Source organism: Amblyomma maculatum, chromosome 11 (genome assembly GCF_055883805.1).
Source record: "Amblyomma maculatum isolate TAMU_Amacu chromosome 11, ASM5588380v1, whole genome shotgun sequence".
NCBI classification, from domain to species: Eukaryota; Metazoa; Arthropoda; class Arachnida; order Ixodida; family Ixodidae; genus Amblyomma; species Amblyomma maculatum.
In genome coordinates this window covers 117,810,951-117,834,066 of record NC_139354.1, presented here as the reverse complement: position 1 = coordinate 117,834,066, position 23,116 = coordinate 117,810,951, and the positions used below count along the sequence as shown (strand labels likewise).

Here is a 23,116-nt window from a genome sequence, read left to right as displayed (position 1 = left end):
CATTCCAAGTCTCTGAATACTTCCTCTAAGCAAGCTGTGAATAGTACTGGGGAGATTGTGTCTCCTTGCCTAACACCTTTCTTTATGGGAATTTTGTTACTTTCTTTATGCAGAACTATCGTTGCTGTGCGGCCACTATATATATCTTCCAGCACTTTCACGTACGACTCGTCTACCCCCTGATTTCGCAATGCCTGCATCACCGCCGATGTTTCAACTGAGTCAAATGCTTTTTCGTAATCAATGAATGCTATGTATAAGGGCTGGTTATATTCCGAGCATTTTTCTATCACCTGATTGATGGTATGGATATGATCGATAGTAGAGTACCATTTCCGAAAACCTGCTTGATCCTTTGTATAATACAACTGTGTACAATACAACTTACCTTACGCGCCAAGGCCTGAATATTTTTAAGGAAACAGGTACGGGAAGCACTACAAGCGACTTTTATCATTCTCAATCTCGTGTACAAGATTAAATTCTCATCAAAGATACAGTGTATAAGAAACGAATAGGAATCGCAAGTCTAGTTCTCCACATGATACTTTATTTTCCGTTATTTTTAGATTAGTAATTGGGGTTTTTCGAAGCCAATCAACTGATGTCTGCTTCCGTGTTGGCAAAGACAAGTCCTCATTGAAGAAGCAGCCCAATATTTAATACCTTGCGCTAAAAATGGTTTTGTAGCCTTTACATTGAGAATGGCCAATTTGCGAATAAATGCGAACGTTTGCTAGAAGCAAGTAAACTCAAACTGCGCGTGCTTTACAAAGCGTTATTTGTTGTAGTCACTCGGGAAGGCGAAATACGCACGTCTATAGAAATGTCATCTCTCCCGAATGCCTTTTTTATGAAATACTGTAATAAGTCACTCTTAATTTGACTTCAGTCAAACAGACTTCACAGGTTGAAAAAATAATTTTCTGTTTTGGAGGTAGTACTCCTTCTTTGAAGTAAAGAAGTAGAAGATCATGTTGGTTGTCACCCTTGTGTTCGTCGTCCTGAGGTTTTCAACCGCAACAAAAGACGTGAATATGACCGCGCTGACCAACTCCAGCGGCTTGGTAGGCTGGTTGGGTGAGAACGTGGAGCTTGCGTACAACGTCAGCACACGCGTCGGAATCATAGTGGAATGCACAAGGAACGGCGACCATGTGACCTCGTACTTTGTCCTGGTAAGTCACCTGATTGACATGTCGATTTTATGCGCGCTGTAAAATTATCCCACATTCATGCGTGCCTCCTCACTCGTCGTAGTGAGCCTATGGCTATAGTGTGGTCTGCTGTGTCGAAGTACGCGGGATCGAATGCAGGCCACAGCGGCCACATTTGAGAATGGCGAAACTACTCGGTGTGGTGCGATGTCAGCTTGCATTAATTGCTGAGGTCAAATGTTGGTGAGCGGGAAAATGTAGCGGGAGAGGGGTTGAGCATGGACCTAGTAACAGAGCGAAAGCTGTGAGTGTTGCAGCGATAGCCTCTTTAACACCAGGTTTTGAACCCGCTGTTTTTTCATAATTTTAATTGAAATTACAGTTTTGGGAAAGAAAGGTGCCTTATACTTTTAGGTGGACGCCACGGAACTGTGGAGACCTACACCTAACAAGGTCATGATCATGTTTTCATATTTTTCTTGTATATTGTGTATTCATTTAGAAGAAAGGATTTTAACTGATTTATTTATAGGAAGGGAAAGGCGCGGTAACTGTCTCACGGGTTTATGTGGACACCGCAACCGCGCCGTAAGGGAAGGGAGGAAGGTGGGAGTGAAAGTGGAAAGAGAGAAAGAGGAGCCGTAGTGAAGGGCTACGGAGTAATTTCGACCACCTGGGGATCTTTAACGTGCGCTGACATCGCACAGCACACTTTAGAAGAAAGGAAATGCGCAGTATCTGTCAGACATGAGGAAAGGAAGATGGGAGTGGAGGCGGAGGGAATGAGGTTCCGTAGTGGAAGGCTACGGAGTATAATTAGGCCAACTTTGGGCCTTTAACGTGCGTGGACATCACACAACCCAGGCCGGCCCACTCCGCTTTGGTCGTAAACGGCCGAGGAGTTCCAACTTGCGCTGCGGCTATCTCGGGACGCAATACAGAGGCCGCGGAGGAAGTGGCGATCGCTTTAGCTTGAGCAGAAACAAAAGCAATAATTATCATAAGCGACAGTAAGACTGCCATTGAAAACACTGGAAAAGGCAGGATCTCGCAGGAGGCGGCAAATACCCTTAGCGAACATCCACTGAACAGGAAAATTCAGATAATCTAACACCTGCGCACGCTGCCGTCCTTGGCAACGAGGCGGCCCATGAGGTAGCTTGAGCACTTTACTTCCGGGCAGTCATGCCCCCCCCCCCCCCTCCGACGACTGGTGTAACGAGGAGCGGTTGTTAAATTATGGGATAATAATAAACCATTATCAATAATAATCAACCCTCCCCCCCAGACCCAAAATTGAATAACAAAGAAGCTGCTGCATGGAGGCACTTGCAAACTAATATGTTCATGAATCCGGTCTTGGCGTACCATGTGTACCCCGAGACGAGAGACCATGATAGATGTAGTGATTGTCGGGTGAGAGGGCCTTCGACTACATAACATGGGAATGCGCGCACTCTCCCGGGGTGGGACAAAATATAGTTAGTAGAGAGAACTGAGAGACCCTGCTCCAAAGCTCGGACCCTGAGCTCCAGCGGAACATCGTCCACCTGGTGGAGAAGGTTGCCATTGGTCAAGGCCTGCCAGCCAGCCTTTAACGTGGCGGCCCCCGTCTCCCAGGCCTACGTGCCGGGGGCCGGGGAGATCGGCTTCTTCTAGTGGAAAATAAAGTTTTTCAATCAATAAGTTATTAAAATTGAAGAGCACTGCAGAATCTGCATTGGAGTAATGAGAAAGCGCGGATGCTGCTGTTGGATGCTTCTGGTTGCATCTAGTTGCTTAATTCACTTCTTGTTTGCCCATTTTAGTTAGTGGTACTTTCAAATTGCGCGCCAATCCCTTCCTATGCCCTTTTTTCGGCTCTATTTCCAGTTGCGCGACGTCACATCCTTGACCTCATATCCACTACGGAACCCCTTTCTCTCTTTCCGCTTTCACTCCTACCTTCTCCCCTTCCCATATGCGCGGTTCAGGTGTCCACAGAACAAGTGTGGCAGATACTGCACCTTACCTTTCCTGTGAACCAGCTATTCTAATTGATCATCTAATTAACTTATTGGCCAAATTATTTTTTCACAAACATTACGTCACCCTCTATTGATTGAAACCACTCGTTAACCTCAACCACTTCTCAGTCACAACTGCTGTGGAACAATTTTGCGGACATGTTCTGCGGACAAGATCTGCGGACGCGGCCTGCGACAGGCTCTGCGGACACGGTCTGCGGACAGAAATCTGTGAACATAGCGAAGTAATGCTTTCGTATTAATAATAATAATAATAGGTTCACAGGAAAGGAAAGGCGCACTATCTGTCAGACGTACCGTGGACACCTAAACCGCCCCCTAAGGAAATGGGGATTGACAGCAGAAAGAGCTTTAAAAGGAGCCGTATGGAGAGCTACGGAGTAATTTCGACCACCTGGGAATCTTTAACGTGCACTGACATTGCACAGCTTGCCCCGCCGCGGTGGTGCAGTGGTAAGACGCCCGACTACTGTGCCAGAATGAATGAAAAACTTTATTGGGAATTCTCCCGGCGTGGGTGGGGTCCTTAGTCCAGGGCCCCAGTGGCCTTTGCCGTCTTGCGTGCTCTCTTGATCAGTTTGAGCTGGTCATCAGGCGTCGAGCAAGACAGCGCAGCCTCCCACTGCTCCGGTGTTGATGTGGTGTTTATTGGCGCTCTCTGTGTTTTTTGACACGCCCATGTAACATGGTAGCGTGTAGGGGGTTCCCCGCATAGTGGACATTTATTAACGCGCGTTACTTCGCTATTATCACAGATTTTTGTCAGCAGACCGTGTCCGCAGGCCGCGTCTACAAAATCGTGTCCGCAGCAGTTGCGAGTAATTGAGAAGTGGAAGAGGTTAATAAGGGGTGTCAATTGATAGAGGGTGACGTAATGTTGTGTCCGAAATTACGATTAGGTCAATAAACGAATTAGGTAATCATTTAGAGGCAAAATACGCAAAATCGTGTTGGCAGCAGTTGTGAATAATTGAAAAGTCGTAAAGGTTAATGAGTGGTGTCGATCGATAGAGGGTGATGTAGCGTTGTGTGGTAAAAATAATTAGCCCAATAGGTTAAGCATGTTATTATTTAGAGGCAAAAATGAAAAAGTAAAGGCGAAAATGTTCTCAATAGCGAATGGCTTGGCGCCACATTTGAATGTATCAAATACTACAATATTTAATTAAAGGCCATTTGTTTAACCTACACCAGCTACACCAGTGGAGCAAAACTTCATTATAGATATTGGAGATTTTCTACACTAGTGTAGCTGGTGTAGGTTAAACAAATGGCCCTTAAATCAGTCAATTAGAGTGACGTTAAGGAGGTGACGTCACGTAACCGGAAGTAGAGCCGAAAAATGGCATAGGAAGGGATTGGTGTGCAATTTGAAAGTACCGAAGATTAAAATGGGTAAACAAGAAGTGAATAATGTGACGTAGAGGATGTGATGTCTCGCTACCAGAAGTAGAACCAAAAAAGGGCATATGAAGAGTTTGGCGCGCAATTCGAAAGTACAGAGACAAAAATGGGTAAACAAGAAGTGAATTAAGCAACTGGAAGCAACCAGAAGCAACCAACCGCAGCATCCGTGCTTTCGCCTTACTCCAATGCAGATTCTGCAGTTTTCTCATATGTTGTGGGATGAATTTTACAGAGTACCCGAATTCGATACCGACCGCCGGCGGCTGCGTTTTGATGTTGTTGTTGCGGCTGTAGGAAGAAAGACAAGAAAATGTACGGACCTGCTACTGGCTCTGTAGCTGAGCCACCTCCGCTGCCTCGTGCAGACGGAAGAGAGAAGGTAGAGAAAATTGAGCCAAGCGTTGCCAGGCGGTTCTTCTTCTGTTTCTTCAGCACGCTGCCGCCGCTTGGCTGCAGCAGATCGTTCCAGCCTCACCCTATACGCATCATCCGATATACCGAAAGGCTGCGCCCCGACTACTGCGAGGAGCCGAGATACGTCACAAACAGCGAGCGCCCTCTCTCGTATACGACACAGTACCGTGTATGGACTTGCCGCCACCACTCGATGGCACGAGCTGGGGCCCCGTCTCTCGGTCTGGCGTGACGTCACACGGTCACGTGAAAATGGCGTGACGTACCCGCTGCGGCTCCTGTAAACTCACCGCCACCATCCGATGGCGCGAGCTGGGTGGGACCCCGTATGGAGGCGCCACGACACGCCAAAGGCTCGAAGTGCTAGCAGTATTGCTTTGTAATAAAAGAAAAAGAACAGGGAAAGAAAGACGCACGCCGCAACAACCGTCGCCCATCACCTAAGCTCTATAAAAACTTGGTGGCTGGCTAGAGAGAAGACTCCCCTGATGGGGCTGGGGCAGGTGGGTCAACGCCGCTTGCGGCGGTGGCTAGCCTGTCACAGAAGTTTCTTCTGTTGTAGGCCGTCATTGCACCCGCCACCGCTTCGGAGGTGGACGACGGCTGTTGTTGCGGCGCGCGTCTTTCTCTCCCTCTTCCTTTTCTTTCTTCTCTATTTTCTCTTCTGTCTGCACGAGGCAGCGGAGGTGGCTCAGCTACAGAGCCAGTAGCATGCCCGTGCATTTCCTTTTCCTCCTTCCTACAGCCACAACAACCCCACCGCAAGCGGCGTTCACCGACCGTCCCAGCCCCGTAGGGCCAGGAACAGCCACCTTTTCCCCGCGTTTCGATAGAGGCGAAACGAAGAGGCATCCATGTGCTGTGCGATGTCAGCGCACGTAAAGACCCCCAGGGGGTTGAAATTATTCAGTAGCCCTCCACTACGGCTCCCCTATCTCTCTTTCCACTTTCACTCCCACCTTCCTCCCTTCTCTCTCTCTCTTTCCTTTACGGTGCATTCAGGTGTCCACAGAAGCAAGTTTGACAGATACTGCGCCATTCCCTTCCTGCGAACACCTCTACGTTTCGCCTCCATCAAAACGCAGCCGCAGGCGGTCGGGATCGAGCCCATTAACTCAGGAGTAACTAGTTGTCTGGCGTCTTACCACTGCACCACCACGGCGGGGCCGTTTCTACCGCTTAGGTTAGGTTTTAGGGAAAGGAAGGAGCAGTATATATATATGGGTGAACACCACGAAATCAATTATTATTATTAAATAAGGCCACCTGAAAATAAAATTTGTCACACGAAGACCTGCCCCGCCGCGGTGGTGCAGTGGTAAGACGCCCGACTACTGTGCCGGAGTTCCCGGGTTTGATTCCGACCGCGGCGGCTGCGTTTCGATGGAGGCGAAACAAAGAGGCGTCCGTGTGCGGTGCGATGTCAGCGCACGTTAAAGATCCCCAGATGTTTGGACCAAAAAGATCAAAAAGATGTTGGGACACCCTTGCTGGCCTTCTTCGCCACGTCATGCTGCCCACTGTGTGACCCCGTGAACATGTGGCCGACAGTGGCTTGACCATAGAATGTCCACCACATCATGTAACCCAGTGGTCACATCTCTTATCCTCACCCGACTGGTTGTGCAACGCGGGGTTACATCTATAGTATTTCGCCTGTGTTCAAGTGAGCCGGAAAACTTTTACCAACAGAGCCTTTCAATAGGGAGGGCTGTAATGGAGCTTGAAGTGCATCATAAATTATACTGAACATGATTCAAACCGCCTGCTATACCTTCCAGGCGTATGGCGGAGTGCCTTACTGATTCGACTAAAGCTCTTGTGATTATACCGGATGTACGTTGTGATGGTCTATGCGTTCCCTCAAGTAAAAGCAAACATCCACATAAGTTAAAGACCGCATGTGACCCAGACACTCGCAAATCACTTTACTGTTTTTGTATTATTCAGTCACTATATACTTCAACATACAATTTCAATGGCACAAGGAAACGGGGAAGAACTGTTGCCGGATTGAGTTAGACCTTGCAAGAAAAGGAAGGATATGTTATTTATGGATGCTTGCCGTCCTCGTATCGGGTTCAGCGCTTTATTTGGTGTTCCAGTAGTGAATTGCATCACAGCTGGTTCGATGCAGAGCAGTTTTGTTCCTTGCGCATTAATGCCTTTGCGTTGATTGTTGTTACATGCAACTAGAGTGTTTGTTTACGAGGTGTACAACGATGGTATCCTATTAAATTCACTGAAGAGAGAGAGGTATGATCCGGAACTCATGTACCCTATTATACTTGCGGAACTCCTATTGTGTCGCTACCGATGGTCGATCGTCACGCTCCAGGGGAGTCGAGGGGTTGGTGGCTTCTATGTGGTTCCAGCGGTTCAGCAGCGCAAATAATCGGGCCTTAGGTGTGCTGTAGCCTTCTGGTTCACTTTTAGTGATTGGCTCCTGCTTGTCAACAACGTTGCAGTCTGGATAATTAATTATTTATCGGATTATTCAAGATACTCACAGGCTCCAAATAGGAGTATATTGTGTGAGGAGAGCGAGTACAGGAAGCGAAGGATGCAAAAAGCAGATCATGCATCATGACTTAACAAGTGACAACAACTAACAAAGATGACGATAAATGGTGACAATCAAGTGACAAAATGGTGCATAAGAAAATGAAATGCAGCATATAAAATAACTAAGAAAGCAGTAGCAGTATTCGCTCTTTGAAGATTGCAGTTAAAGTAGCAGTGAAGGCTGGACGTGAATTTCCAGATTCTTTTGATGCAAAAGAGCTGCCATTAGCCTTCTTGATGTTTCTTCACATACTTATTACCTCTACGTTGTCGCACAGAACCTTAGTCTCTGCAGACTAACTGATACCAGCAGCCTGTCGCTCTGGTGATAGCTCTTTTCATCTACGTCAGGTCCCCAGCGTAGCTGTCCCCAAGCAATGGGATTTTCAAGGGTGAAATGAACGCTAACTTTCCATTCTAGCAAATTAATGCGAACAACATTCGGAAGACGCCACAACGTAGCTAAAAATTTCCTAAATAATCTGAGACGACTGCCAGCTGAAAAAACTTCACCATAATATTGCCTTGTAAGAGGCTCGAAAAGGTGGTGGCACTAACAGCAAACGCTCACTTTCTGATGCTTTAAAACAATCGGCGACTTAGTGCTGCTTTCTCATCTGTATATTTCCGCGCAATTAGATAACTAGTCATCTGGCCATAATTTATGCGCCTGTTCTGTGCCGCGAATATTAGCTGACAGGCGATGCAAAGAGCGAAAGAAGCGAGAAACACTAAACGCATTGTTTAGTCTAAAACAGAATTAGCTCAACGGCAGCGTCATGCAATGCACCAAAAGCGGAGAAAGATGCCGAGCCTGCTGTCCAGCCAAGAAAAGCAGCTGATAGCGGATACTCACCAAGCCTCTGAAAAATACAGGGAGACCACAGGCGCTTCCCATATCAAACATATCAAACATAGGTGAAGTTGGAGATGCGTTTATTATCATTTATTATTATTGTTTATTTTCATGTGCGCAGAACCTGAAAAAAAAAAAATTGCGGGACACTTAAGCTCTGCCCTTTATTTAGGGCATGGTGCTACAGCGTGAATGGCTCCCGTTGATATGGCTCTACTCGAGTAACCTCATTCGCGTACATGATACTCGCTTAATAACTAAGTACTTAATTGGTGCTTTTATATTATAAATTATGCTCATTAACATACAGTAGCAAGCTTCCGTATTACGTGAAAGATCACCCATATATGAGCCCCGCCTTAATAAAGCCGAACACACGTGCCTGTGTGTCCCGCGGGTATAGGTTTGTCTAGGGATGCAAAGGTCCAGGTTTCATCCCATCTCAAACGCAGCTCCCGAGTCGGCGGCTCCTACCAACTCACACATGACACGTGATCCTGTGACGTCATTCAATCCGCCAACTTATCAGGTCCGGCCATCTCATCGCCCACTGTACTGGCATCTAATTTTTCATTGAACGAGAGGCATAACGCAGTTGCTTCCACGAAGCTGCAGCGCAAAAAATAGAGAAACACATCGGAAGAAAACATTCACGGACAAGGACAATAGTTTCCGCCTCAATGACTACTTCCTATGTGTGGCTGGCCCTTTTTCGCTGCAGTTATATGAGTTGTCTCCCCTGATGGGGCTGGTACAGGTGGGTCACCGCCGCTTGCGGCGGGGGCTATCCTGGCACCGAATTTTTATCTGTTCTAGATCGTCATTGCACACGCCACCGCTGGTGGTGGACGACGGTTGTTGCGGCGCGCGTCTTTCTTTCCCTCTTCAATGACTGCTTCCTATGTGTGGTTGGCCCTTTTTCTCTGCAGTTATGTCGAGCTGTAGGCAAATAACCTGGCCAATTCGCCACCACTGACAATCTAAATATCCGGCATAGCTGTTTCTCGTTCTTGTTGGTGGAGTTGCTGGCTTCACCAAAATGAGTAGACATCCGGCTTCAGCTGTGCTATCACGCTTTCCAGGTGCCTGGCGACGAGACGGTGCGCATAAATCGTTCGCTCAGCATCCGCTCTATCCGGTACCGTGACGTAGGCGTTTACTTGTGCGAGGCTCGGGTGCCCCTGCCGGGAGGCGGCAGCGATGCTCCGGCAGCCAACGTCACGTGGTACCTGGAGGTGCAACGGCGTCCGCCGGCCTGCCTCGTCAACGAATCGTGCGTGGAAGCCGACGGTCACAGCTGCTGGAGGGATGAGTGCTCGTGCCGCTCTTCAGACATGAGCTTCTTCTCCAAGAGGGGCCACCGCCGTTGCCGCCTCACGGGGGCACTCAGCCTCACGGCGAGGATCACTGCACTGCCTCGCTCAGCGGTGAGGGTCTTATGCTAGTAGAAGAACGGCAGATTGGACAAGTTCGTGGTGATTCATAACGAGAAGTAATCTAAGCAGCGCTAGACGACAGGACAAAGAATAGAAGAGACAAACCTGGCGCTCAACTTACAACTGGTTTATTAAAGATTGAATCTCAATTTGTGCACACAGATGTGTATAAATTTATACATTTGATCCATATAATCAGAATATCAGTGAATGCGTTAGCAAGACATCTATAACTTGTTCTGCAAAATAAATGCCTTTGTTAAACTAAGGGGACCTGTAAGGCGGGTACATCACGTGCGAAAGTTGTTACATTTTGTGTAATGTTATTGGAGCCTCTATGTATGACAGTACGCCTGCGCGTCCACATTTGCGTGCATAAAATGACATCCAATGTTCCGATAAAACTAGTTGTAAGTTAAACGCCATTTATGCCCCTTCTAATCTTTATCCCGTCGCATAGCGCTGTTTAGGTTAGTTCTCCTTATGCTTGTGCTTGGCTGAAGAGTACTATACACGACCCAAAAGCTCCGCATAAGAATTAACACACAAAGACGACGCTGATTAACAACAGACAACGAAAAACGCCACATAGCAAGGAGCGCACAAACACGAGGCCGATTGAAGTTAGCCTCGTGTTTGCGTGTGGTCTCGTGTGGGGCGTGTTTTTGTAAGCTGGGGTACTCTCGCATCATGAGCCAGTCAGCTCAGAAAAAAAATTATCTTCTGAATAAGCTTCGAACTCGTCTATCCCAAACTTTTCTGTTATTAAAATTATATTTTGGTTCCTTCAGCATCAGGAGTAGAAAAAGACTTCTTCGCTATTTTAGTTTGACTAATTATGGGAAACTGGCTAAAGAATTTCGCAAGACACTGCGTAGTAAATTTTAGGCTACACATTTGGATGTTCCAACAACTTGCACAGCGCCTTTGTTTCACTAATGTTTCCTTATCTTTGTATTGATTTTAGGGATTAAAATGTTCAAAGATCTTTGCTTGGGTCTCAATGGTCTGTAGTTCCGTATAATACATCACACAATATTTGAAGGTTGTCCTCGAGTTTGAATTACAGTAGGCAGCTACATAATGTCAGACAGATGTCAAATTTCTACTTACAGTAGCATATTATATGATGATCATGCTTAGATTTTAATGGCATATGAGCAATGCGCACCGAAGAGCCATCAATGAAATTTCTTAGAACAGGATCATTAAATCGCACAGAAGGAAATTCGTGGTGGTGAAATTGAAGCAAACGCCAGTGAGAGGAGCGTCTGTTGCAATCATTTCATGAACAGCTTGTCAGAGTGATGACAATGGGAGAAGCGAGCGCAAAAAACGTATAGCTACAAATGTTTGCGTAGAAGCATTATACGTTAGAATAAAAGACCATCTGCAGTGAAAATAACAAGATCAGAAGGGAGATCATCTGGTATTCGAAGAATAATTTTTGGGGGGCATGATCATCGTCATAAAGGTATCACAAAAAAAATGCTTAGTATTACATTCGAACCCGTTGGACTGTGTACCCTGGAACACAAGAATCGTTTCATTTTTTTCACCTGTGACCATGAAGAACAGAATTTCGTTGAAATCTCCTGGTATCAAAGTGTATACGTGCGAAATTTATTGGGTAGGTTCAAAACTATGGACAAAACTCACCCATTGAGCCACTTCGGCAGGTGTGAGAGGTAACTGTTCAAAATGATAGCTGTACTAGTTACTTGTGCAGTGGGTAGTTTTTCAGGGCCTTACAGATGCGCAATCACACAATGATTTTTTTTCCTGATTTCAAAATGGCATTTCAGAATGGCCTTTTACAAACACTATTACTTCTAATATTTTGTCTTGATAATCATTAGCAGATTTGAGTAAAACAATGAAAAATGCATTTTAAACACCAAAGCGGTCTTACCTACCAGGTATTCCGACTCAATTCGTCAACTGACTTATCGTGGCCAGAAATGTAGCGAGTTTCACAACTAATTGTGCTTTTTCAAATCCTCAAAAACTGTTAGCGCCACTTACATATTCGGGTTCGCTTTTTGATAATGAGGACTGGCCTCTTATCTGAATTTTTTCAAGCAAAGTAACGTTTGTCCTGGGTATGCTCCGTGTCATTTTCCTCATCAGAAGGTTTCCAAAGATAGTATCAGCTGTCAATTATCGTTGTCATGACGCATCAAACCGCATTGAATAAAATTCAGATTTTGTTGAAACTAAGACAGTTTTTGAAAAAAAAAAAGAATAAACCTTACTTCGAGGTCATATCATTTAAGAAGCGTCATCTTGATTGCTCACAGAAGCCACTGTGCCGCTTTGTTGGTCGCCAGCATACTTCGGCCTTGCTTTTTGTACTGTTTACGCTGTGGCCATGAAGCGGACATTCGGCCACGCATGTACTTACATTTATTTGCCTATGGGAAGTTACATAGCTTCGTCATTTTGTTACGAAAGCAACACTACGCTAGTCGTCGAGAAATTTCGCGTGGCACAGCGTGGGCCAAGCTGCGCATGCGCGAGGAGCCGCGTGACGTCAGAGGCAGCAGCTGGTGTGTCGGAGCTGCCGTCGCGGCCGCGCTTCGCCGGTGCCGCAGAAGTGACTTCATAACCGCAGCCGGCGCCAGTTGCGCATCACTCTCTCCGTTGGTTGTGCGGAGAAGGGGTGTGCGTGTAAGTATGGAGAAGGAGAGTCCGGCAGCCTAAGCTATCCTAAGCGTAGCCATGCAGCTCTTGCTTTCGCAACTCAGCTAGATTTAACCGGGGCTAAGCCATTGCTATTTTTATGCAACTCCTTCAGTTTGACTTACTCGAGATCGGCTACTACCTGGTGACATTCGGTGACACCGCGGTCACCTGGTACAGCGACAAGGTTCGAAGCGGGCGCTTCGTCGCCAAAGTGCTGGTGGATTCACCTCGTCGCCAGTTCAGCGGCACAATCTACTTGCGGCGCCAGCAGTTCGAGCACGGTGGCACCGTCAACGTGACGGCTGTGCTGTCTGGCACGTCCATATCGAGAGTGGCGCAAATTGAGGTGCCGAGGAGCACTTACCTGATAGGCGACGCCTGCAAAGACGACTTGGACTGCAGCCACTCCAAGGGCTTCTGCATGAAGGTATGCCTAAAGAACACAATGAATGACTTCGGTTGATGCGAGTTTTCCGACTGCTTGGGTACGTAAGAAAACAAGTTGTAATCATTTAATGTGATTGCATTCGGAGTGCCGTGGAGGTAAAAACTGATCAGAGTTGGTGGTGTCGGTGAACGTCTGAAGTCAGGCGCTACAAAGAAGCACCAGCTGGATTGTGTCACCGCATGTAAATTATGCCTCTAGCAACCTGTTAATCACCCTCAGTGGCAGGTTATAACGGTGTGTTTGTACTGATGATCGTGGTTTAGTTAACTTATAAATTGCGGTGCCGGTCGTAGTGCTAAGGTGTAACGGGCTCTAGGCTGCAGAATGATCGAACCAACGCATAGAAGATACAGTATAAAATGCCATCGCATTTACTCCACATCAGCTCAGTTGACCATCTCTAAATTTACCAGGGTGGATGTTCGGCCGAGTTGGTTTATCTTCAAGGATAAACAGCGGTTTTCAGGTAAGGGCAACAAAAGAGTGCCCTAAATGTATGAGCTTCTATTGCAGTTATATAGAAGGCCGAATGTATTCTAAACAAGAGGGTTGCTGACTATATGCTTCTCTCTAATTAGAGGTGGTAATATGCATTGCTTCGAGGTCTATACCACGTCTCCCTAATCATAAAGCATTGCAGCTGACGTTGCAGAAAATAGAAGGGGTTTACATAAAACGTTTCTAGACTTAAAACTGCACTGGCAGTAATTGCGCTCGAACGACACCACGTGTGACAGTAAACATCCTGTGTTGTTCCTGTAATATGAACACAGAAATTCGAACAGGGTCACTGCTCGTGTACCGACAGCACTGGAAAAGACCACGGGCGCCCCGTCGACGGTCAGTGCGTAGCGGCCTGCTCTCTACCAAACGACTGCGACTCTGTTCAGCACAGCTACTGCTTAGGCGGCGTCTGCCAGTGCTTCGAGGGAATGCACCTGCACAACAGGTACTCGCGAACTATTCACTGGTGATTAGCCATGGAAACAGGAATGGTACTTAGTGTTAAACCCCTGGAATGTGGTGTCGGTTGCTTTCGATATTTTTCGAGGAAACAATTCATCAATAGGATGCCTGGCAGGAGGGAGCGCGTTTACTACTACAATCCTGATGTGATCATCACAAATTGAGAAATCTTACCATCACAGTGAACGTGAACCGCAAATCAAATGCAATAAACTTTGTTAAAAATACCGATGCCGGCGTTTTTGTATAAGGCAAAGGTTGCAAACTGTAGGACTTCACGGAAACCCAAGAATAAATATATATGAAAGGAATATAAGTACATAAAATTACTCGAATATTTAGAAAGAAAACATGAATATTAGGCAATAGAATTCACTTAAGAATTGCTACACCCACGTGAGGCGTGTGAAATGTGACATTGTTTAAAACAGGATGGAAGAGAATTCCAAATTTGAAAAAAGCTCTGCATAGCGATGTTCTTTTGCTGCAATAAATGTCCACATTCTAGGCTACAACACAGAACTGGATAACAAACAGTGTGCAGTTGTTATGTAACCTTGGCTGTCTGTGCAGGTAAATTGCACTGCCAGCCGCACAATGTGCACAATAGAGCCCAGTGATTAAATGATCAGTTAACTTATTGATGTTAACTAATCGACTGTTTGCTTTTGATTTTTGTGGCCAAATTTAATAAATAATTGAAAGCAGCAATGACATTAAAACTTGGTTCAGTTTTTAATTTTTTTCATCTGTAATGCAGTCCGAAATATTTAACGCCAAAATTGCCTAATTTTTAGCTCCTCAAGTTGGCTTCCCACAATGTCTCTTTTTAAATATCGTGGCTCGCATTTCTAATAAAGCAAATGCGGAAGTTGTCTGTCTATATTAATCTCCAGTAGCAGTCAATGCTATTTTTCGACAGGAGTACACCCAGCGAAGCCATTTTAAAAAGGTGCATTGCGGAAGCCAACTTTACAAACTAACAAAGCGTATTTTGACGTTAAATATTTCAAAACGCATTGCCGATAAAGAAAGTGTGAAAATTGGGCTCAGCTTACAGGTTGACATCCTTTAATTTTTCAATGAAATGTTGGTCCGGGAAATCAGAAGTAAGAAAGTAAAGTAGATTAGTTTTTTAAGTAGTTGATCGTTTCACCACTGAATTCTTTTGTGTACATAATGTCCGCTTCACTGTACAATCAGTCTGCACAAACCGCTCCGGCGTATCATTCGCAGGGTGAAAAAACTCTGTAAACAGTCAAGAAAAACAATCGCAATAGGCGATCCTAACATTAAGTTGAAACAAGAGAAAAATTCTCATTATCAAAGATAACCTACAGTTGACATAATATGAAAGCAGTAATACACTCTCACAAATGTATCCTAAAGCAAAAAAAATGGCAGTGGTTTAGTCTTGTTCTAAGAGCTGTTGGTTTAGGTCAGGTATGCCAGTATATATGTACCGAGAGGTACGTTTCCCTGGCTGAGCTTGTGCTCATGTGTGAGAGTCAGATCCTCTTATTACCGCGGTAGCGTTAAGGAGCTCGTGTCGCAGAAATGCCGGTGTCGTCGGCGGCGTTGGCCGTGAGCGATAAATCCCGGCATGCACTTCCGACATGCACTTCATAAATAAAAAGCAACTTCCAAGATGGGCTGGGTGGGAATCGAACCAGGGTCTCCGGAGTGTGAGACGGAGACGCTACCACTCAGCCACGAGTTCGATGCTTGAAAGCGGTACAAAAGCGCTTCTAGTGAATGCGGTGTTGCCTTAGAAACGTGCAGTAGAACGTTATACTGCGGTGTATATCGGTAATTATGAGCATGTTACTTACAGAAGTCGCAGTTACACGAGTAGCGAAGTACGTTTCCGCTACATTTCTTCTGCGCTCTGCGCACATGCAGAGCCACCTTGCGGCAAACACAGAAGAACCCCTCCTCGCAATGTGCGGCGCTGCCCCGACACGTGGCGCGCCACTCGCCCCTGACGTTTCGCCGTGCACCCTCACGGGTTGTAGAATCAAGCGTCTTTCCTTTCTTTAGATCACTATCTTCGCTCACCCGCTTCTCCCCTTCGGGCCGCGCGGGTACCAGTGCGAGGATGCCCTAATACCCTTGCGTTTAATAAGTTTTCTCGACGAGCTGCAATAACGCTATCGCGTTCCACTCTTGAAGGCGAAGCTTAAGCGTCCTCCAAATTTTTTTAGTTCCCGTTGGCTGAACTCTTGCATAGGCCCCATTTCGGCGGTTATCCGTTTGGCAAGCCGTTCCTCTTTCTGTTCGGGCGTTTCCGCTGCTCTCTTCGTCTTCTTATTCTCATTCTCGCTTTGCTGCTGCTATGCGCCGCTTTTTATGCTATGCTGGCAGCTGCGTTCCGATGGCGACGAAACGGAGAAACGTTCGTGTGCTATGCGATGTCAATGCACGTTAAAGGTCCCCAGGTGGTTTAAATTACTCTGAAGCCCTCCACTGTGGCTCCTCTTTCTCCCTTTCCACTTTCCCGCCTTCCTCCCTTCTATTACAGCGCGGGTCAGGTGTCCACAAAGCGCGTGACAGATACTGCGCCTGTCCTTTCCTGTGAATCAATTATTATTTTTTATTATACCATTTTATTATTATTATTATTATTATTATTATTATTATTATTATTATTATTATTATTATTATTATTATTATTATTATTATTATTATTATTGCACTCTGCATCTTGGCGTCTCCTCTTGGCAAGGCGTTCTTTTTGTGTTTCTTCACGTGGTCCTGGCTTGCATCATCTTCGACCAGCTGCGAGGCCAACGCACGCCGCTCCGCTTCCTGACGACGTCTCTTGGCTAGGCGTTCCTCTCTTTGCTCTGGTGTCTCCGCCACACGCTTAGCCTTGTTCTGTTCGTTTTAGAGCGCAGCTCTTTGGCGGCCGTTCCTGGGTTTCGCGGCGGCGTCGGCCTCGTAACCAGTTCCGCCCCCCTTTCAGCCCCCCCGTTCGAGCCGGCGCTTTGGCCACCGGAGCCTCGCAGGAGGAGGAGGGGGGGGTACACTCAGCGGCGAATGATGGGGGCAGGAGCGCGCGCAGCTACCGGAGCACACGAGGAAAAAAAAAGGGGGTCGCCGGAGGCAGCGTTAGCAGCGACTGACTGACGTCGCTAGCTAGTCAACTCAACGTGCTGCGTAGAACACCGTCGCCGCCATGCAGAAAGAGGAGACCCCCCCCCCCCCCCCTCTTGCTCTCCGGTTGCGGAAACGCCGACCCGCTCCGCAAGTATGCGCGCGCACCGAGACGACCGGTCCGGAGGGGGATACAATAGCGCTCGCATCCTTCATCCGCAGAAAGCAACCGTACAGCGGCGGATCACGGTGCGTGCATCCCGTTCTCACTCGCTTCCAGGCTCGCTTCACTCGCTAGCGGCATCAGCGAGTCGCTGCTATCTGTTCGTTGCGCAACGTTCCTATGGACCCACGCGCTGCCTCCCGCAACCTCCCCATAACTCAATTGCTCTCTTCATTTCTCGGACCACAAAGCTTCTTTCATGACAGCCAAGAACTGTTAGTGGAGTGTTTCTTGAAGGAATACGTGTGAAAAATTAAAAAAAAGAAGTATGTAATTGTGCTTATGTGCCTTGCTCGAAATCCTTGCCTCTTTTTTTCTCTATTGGTTCACGGGAAAGGAAAGGCGCAGTATTTGTCACATTTGCTCTGTGGACACCTGAACCGCGCCGTAAGGGAAGGGAGGAAGGTGGGAGTGAAAGTGGAAAGACAGAAAGGGGATCCGTAGTGGAGGGCTACGGAGTAATTTCGACCCCCTGGGGATCTTTAACGTGCCCTGACATCGCACAGCACACGGACGCCTCTTCGTTTTGCCTCAATTTATCGAAAAGATGAAACAGCTGATGAGCTGCGCTCAAATTTCGCATTAGGAAGTAACATAATCGTGTTTTTCCTACGTTCAACGGCCAACGGCGAGGCGACAACCTCGGGGTCCGACGAGTTGAGACTGTCCATTCTCTTACGCCGCTTAGCAGCGGCCCGACTTTTTTTAATATCGCTCTCCATGGAGAACTCCGGGTTAAACTGCATTCATCATCATCATCATCATCATCATCATCATTATCATCATCATCATCATCAGCCTGATTATACCCACTGCAGGGCGAAGGCCTCTCCCATATTTCTCCACTTAACCCGGTTCTGTGCTAGCTGCATCCACTTGACCCCTGCGAACTTCTTAATCTCATCCGCCCACCTAACTTTCTGCCGCCCCCTGCTACGCTTTCCTTCCCTTGGAATCCAGTTTGTTACCCTCAGCGACCATCGGTTATCCTCTCTTTGCACTACATGTCCTGCCCATGTCCATTTCTTCTTCTTAATTTCTACTAGAATGTCGGTAACTTGAGTTATTTCTCTGACCCACTCTGCACGCTTTCTATCTCTTAATGTTACCCCTACCATTTTTCGTTCCATAGCCCTCTGGGTTGTCCTCAACTTAAGAAGAACTCTCTTGGTTAGCCTCCCCGTTTCAATCCATAGGTGAGTACAGGCAAGATGCAACTGTTGTATACTTTCCTCTTGAGCGATACCGGTAAGCTGCTAGTCATAATCTGCGAGTGCTTGCCAAATGCGCTCCATCCCAATCGTATTCTTCTTGTTATTTCCTTTTCGTGGTCCGGATCTGCTGTTACTACCTGTCCTAAGTATACATATTCGCCTACTACTTCCAGTATTTCGCTACCTAATGTAAACTGCTGTTCCTTCCCGAGGCTGTTGAACATTACCTTAGTCTTCTGCATATTGATTTTCAAGTCTACCTTTCTACTTTTCCTGTCTAGGTCATCAATCATTATTTGCAGTTCATCCCCCGAGTTGCTTAGCAAGGCAATGTCATCAACAAATCGCAGATTACTGAGGTATTCTCCATCTACCCTTATCCCTAACTGCTCCCAATCCAAGTCTCTGAATACTTCCTCTAAACAAGCTGTGAATAGTACTGGGGAGATTGTGTCTCCTTGCCTAACACCTTTCTTTATGGGAATTTTGTTACTTTCTTTATGCAGAACTATGGCTGCTGTGCAACCACTATATATATCTTCCAGCACTTTCACGTACGGCTCGTCTACCCCCTAATTTCGCAATGCCTGCATCACCTCCGAGTTTTCAACTGAGTCAAATGCTTTTTCGTAATCAATGAATGCTATGTATAAGGGCTGGTTATATTCCGAGCATTTTTCTATCACCTGATTGATGGTATGGATATGATCGATGGTAGAGTACCGTTTCCGAAACCCTGCTTGATCCTTTGCTTGATTGCAGTCTAAGGTTGTCCTGATTCTATTAGCGATTACCTTAGTAAATAACTTATACGTAACAGACAGCAAGCTGATTGGTCTGTAATTTTTAAGGTCCTTAGAGTCCCCTTTCTTGTGAATGAAGATAATGTTTGCATTCTTCCATGGTTCCGGTACCGTTGATGACACCAGGCTCTGCGTATACAGGGTGGCCAGTTTTTCTAGCACTATATCCCCCCCGTCCTTCAGCAAATCTGTAGTTATCTGATCCTCTCCAGCTGATTTCCCCCTTTTCATAGTTTCTAGTGCTTTCTTGACCTCGTCTTTCGTCACTGGTGGAACGTCTGACTCTTTTTCCCTACCGCCAATCTCATTACGGTCCTGACTACTTTGGCTACTGTAGAGATCTGTATAGAACTCCTCGGCTACTTTGACTATCTTTTCCATATTAGTGACGACGTTGCCCGCCTTGTCCCTTATCGCATACATCTGGTTTTTGCCTATGCCCAATTTCTTCTTTAACGCTTTAAGGCTTCCCCCTGCATTCACCGCACCACATTATACGCGCGACGCTATCTCCCCGTAGTAGAGCGCACCGCGTCTGCTCCACAAGTGGCGGTGCCGATGAAGTGACGTCACCCGACTCCTGACGTCAACCGGCTCTGCGGGCAGTTACGTCACTCGCTCCTCGCACATACACAATACGGTTGCCGGCATTATAGTGCCTAATAATTGGTTCACAGGAAAGGAAAGGCGCAGTATCTGTCACACTTGCTATGTGGACACCTGAACCGCACCGTAAGGGAAGGAATGAAGGTGGGAGTGAAAGTGGAAAGAGAGAAAGGGGAGCCGTAGTGGAGGGCTACGGAGTAATTTCGACCACCTGGGGATCTTTAACGTGCGCTGACATCGCACAGCACACGGACGCCACTTCGTTTCGCCTCCATCGAAACGCAGCCGCCGTGGTTGGGTTCGAACCCGGGAACTCCGGACAGTAGTCGGGCGTCTTACCACTGCACCACCCCGGCGGTGTTATAGTGCCTAGTGCCTAGAATATTCTAGGCCCTATACCGGCATGGAGGAAGGAAAGCTTAGGAGAGACCCTGACGTCATTTGTTTGAAGCCGACGCGGCCGCGCCGCGACCGGACGCTGCAACGTCTCTCCTCCTCCTTTACCCTTTCTCCGCGACGCTCACGTACCTAGGGCCCTTAGCAACGCTGTTGCTAGTGGCCCGAGTTTTCATAGCAACAGCGTCGCCGTTGCTAATGGCCCGACTTGACTAACCCTAAATTTTGACGTCACTTCCGCCACACTTTCTCCAATGCATTGGGAATGGCAAGGGCCTCTCCTAAGTTGTTTCCTTCCTCCATGGTTGCCGGAGAGCCGCGCGACGCCAGCGAGAGTGCGGCCAGTGTAGCTTATGCTACAAAAACACAATTATCTGAGACTGAAAGTTTCTCGAGGCAACTAGTTTCACCCTTCCTTTTTCTCGAAAAATAGGCTTTTGAAAAAATCGTTCTGTAATCATACTCGTGCACCTACTAGGATTGACCGCGCTTTAGACGCAAGTTCGTTCTGACTGGTAGTGTTTCTCTTGACGCATGTACAGAAGGCAGCATTAAATGGTTAGAGCCTTAAATCTTTTCTTATCGCGGGTAATGTTCCGTAGCCTAGAATGGCTTTAATGTTCGTAATTCTCTAGAAAGGATTATAATTATTACACATAAAGCGCGCAGCCTGATTTTGAAGTTTTACTAGTGTGTTTATCAGATCCTTATGTGTGTTGCAAAAATAAACATAATCGAGGCTAGATCTCACATGTAAAAAAGGAATGTTTCTTTACATATTCGGGCCCATAATTGATGTTTCTACGAATAGAATTCGTTTCACTTGTCTCAGATACTTTCTGCAGGATGTGTGCGTGCCATGCGTGCGCTTGCGTGAAAATATGTTCAAGATACTTGTATCCTGGTACTCTTCTTGTCATTGTCTATTCGACAGCGCATTGTGTTTGTGGTTCAAATTTCTTATTTGCGAAATAAAAACGAGTACATCAGTGATGTGACATACTGTTGATGTGGCACAGTGTTGAAGGCTTTCTTGAGGTCGAGGAATATGACGTCAACAGGTTCATATTGTGAGCGCAGCGCGTGAACTTTCACCTCTTTCATCTGTATAGATCCATCATCATCATCATCATCATCGCTGACTGCTGCTCGGAGCGTCGCGCGCTGTGTGCCAGCTGGTTCTGAAAAAGAACAGACGTTTGTGCAAGTGCTGTCTCACAAGTGGCGGAGGTGCTATTCGTATTCCCCACCTCTCGCTTTAGACCCACTTACCGTTCTCCCTGGAGTTCCGTTCAGGCCTTCGCTTGCGTCCGCGGTCCTGTGCTATGGATGAGGGCAACGGTGCTCGCTCACCTCCGGCGTCTCCTGCTTCTACTGCGGCTGCCCCTGCCTGGACTGTCACCAGCCTCCAGCGCGATCCCCAAATCTTTGCTGGCCTTCGCGGTGAAGATGTCGACGACTGGCTCGACAACTACAACAGGGTCAGTACGTTTAACCGCTGGGATGACGCTCATAAACTTCTCAACGTCGTCTTCTACTTGGCTGGCGTCGCCAAAACCTAGTTCCTCAATCATGAGGATGACATCGCTGACTGGCCTACATTCACGGACCAGCTAAAGAAAATTTTCGGCACTCCGGCTGGTCGCTCAGAGCAGGCAAAGAAAAAAACTTGAAGCTCGTCTCCAGCAGCCCGGCGAGTCCTATACGTCGTATATCGAGGACGTTCCGGCCCTTTGTCGACGTGTCGACGCTGCTATGCCTGAATCTGAGCGTGTTCGCCACTTAATTAAGGGCATCAACACTGCTGCTTTCAACGCATTCGCGGTTAAAAATCCGTCGTCCGTATCTGACATCACCTCCACATGTCAGCGTCTGGACCAGCTACAGTCGTGCCGCCTCATACAAGACCCCAGTGATGGCGGCTCCCTCATAGATGGAAATTTGCGGTCCCTAATACTCACCATGATCCGAGAGGAGCTCTACGGCCTGACCAACCCCTCTGCTGTTTCTCGAACTCTTCCGCCAGCAACGGTGAATTTGCGCAGCATCATCAAGGATGAATTGACGAATTTCAACTGCACTGTGGCACCTGCCCCACCTCCCATTGCCTCCCAACCTCCCTCGCCGCCTCCCATCGCTCCCAACATCCCTTGCCAACCTATGCCGAGATTACTTCACGTCAACCCATCCCGCCTTCCTCGACTTGTTCGGCACCCGTGTGCGGTCACGTCGCTGCCATGGCACCATATCCTACAGTGCACCGTCCTGTTACAGCCTGGCGCCCCTCCCGCCCTGTGTGCTACTATTGTGGGATACGTGGCCACATTAACCGTGTCTGTCGCCGCCGCCAGCAAGACGAGCAACGGGGTTATGCTCCCTTTGAACGTCCCCGCGTGCGCCAGTCTGATGATTCTACACTGCCCTACTCAGACTTTTACCGGCGTTCTTCATCTCCTCCGAATTCCACTAATGTTTCACGGCCCTCGCGTTTTTCCTGACGCCGATCGCCTTCGCCTTTCGCCGCACGTCACCGCTTCGTCCTGCCTCGCAACCCTTCCAACCTATAACGGAAAACTAACCGAAGCAGTTTTTGGAGGGAAAGCTGCTTCGAGTTCGAAATCTACAATTCCTCCTGGGCGACCATCGAATATGTTAGGATTGTACGTTGAGGCCCTCATCGACACCGGCGCCGCTTATTCCGTCATGCATTTCTCTCTGTGTTCTCATCTGCGCAAAGTTCTAATGCCATACATCGGTCCGCCACTTCGTGGAGCTAATGGAACTCTTATGAAACCCACCGGCCGATAGCACGTGTCC

General features: G+C 47.3%; 1 protein-coding gene across 1 annotated transcript in view; it reads left to right on the top strand.

Moving 5' to 3' along the window:
* The first annotated feature begins 1,037 nt into the window (after window positions 1-1,037).
* The window catches only part of LOC146174834 (uncharacterized), a 44,617-nt gene continuing 22,538 nt past the window's right edge, over window positions 1,038-23,116 (top strand). The window contains exons 1-4 of the mRNA XM_084585466.1: window positions 1,038-1,178; window positions 9,509-9,853; window positions 12,660-12,974; window positions 13,781-13,944. Of these exons, the coding sequence (XP_084441592.1) occupies window positions 1,038-1,178; window positions 9,509-9,853; window positions 12,660-12,974; window positions 13,781-13,944 (965 nt within the window). The remainder of the gene's footprint in view (window positions 1,179-9,508; window positions 9,854-12,659; window positions 12,975-13,780; window positions 13,945-23,116) is intronic.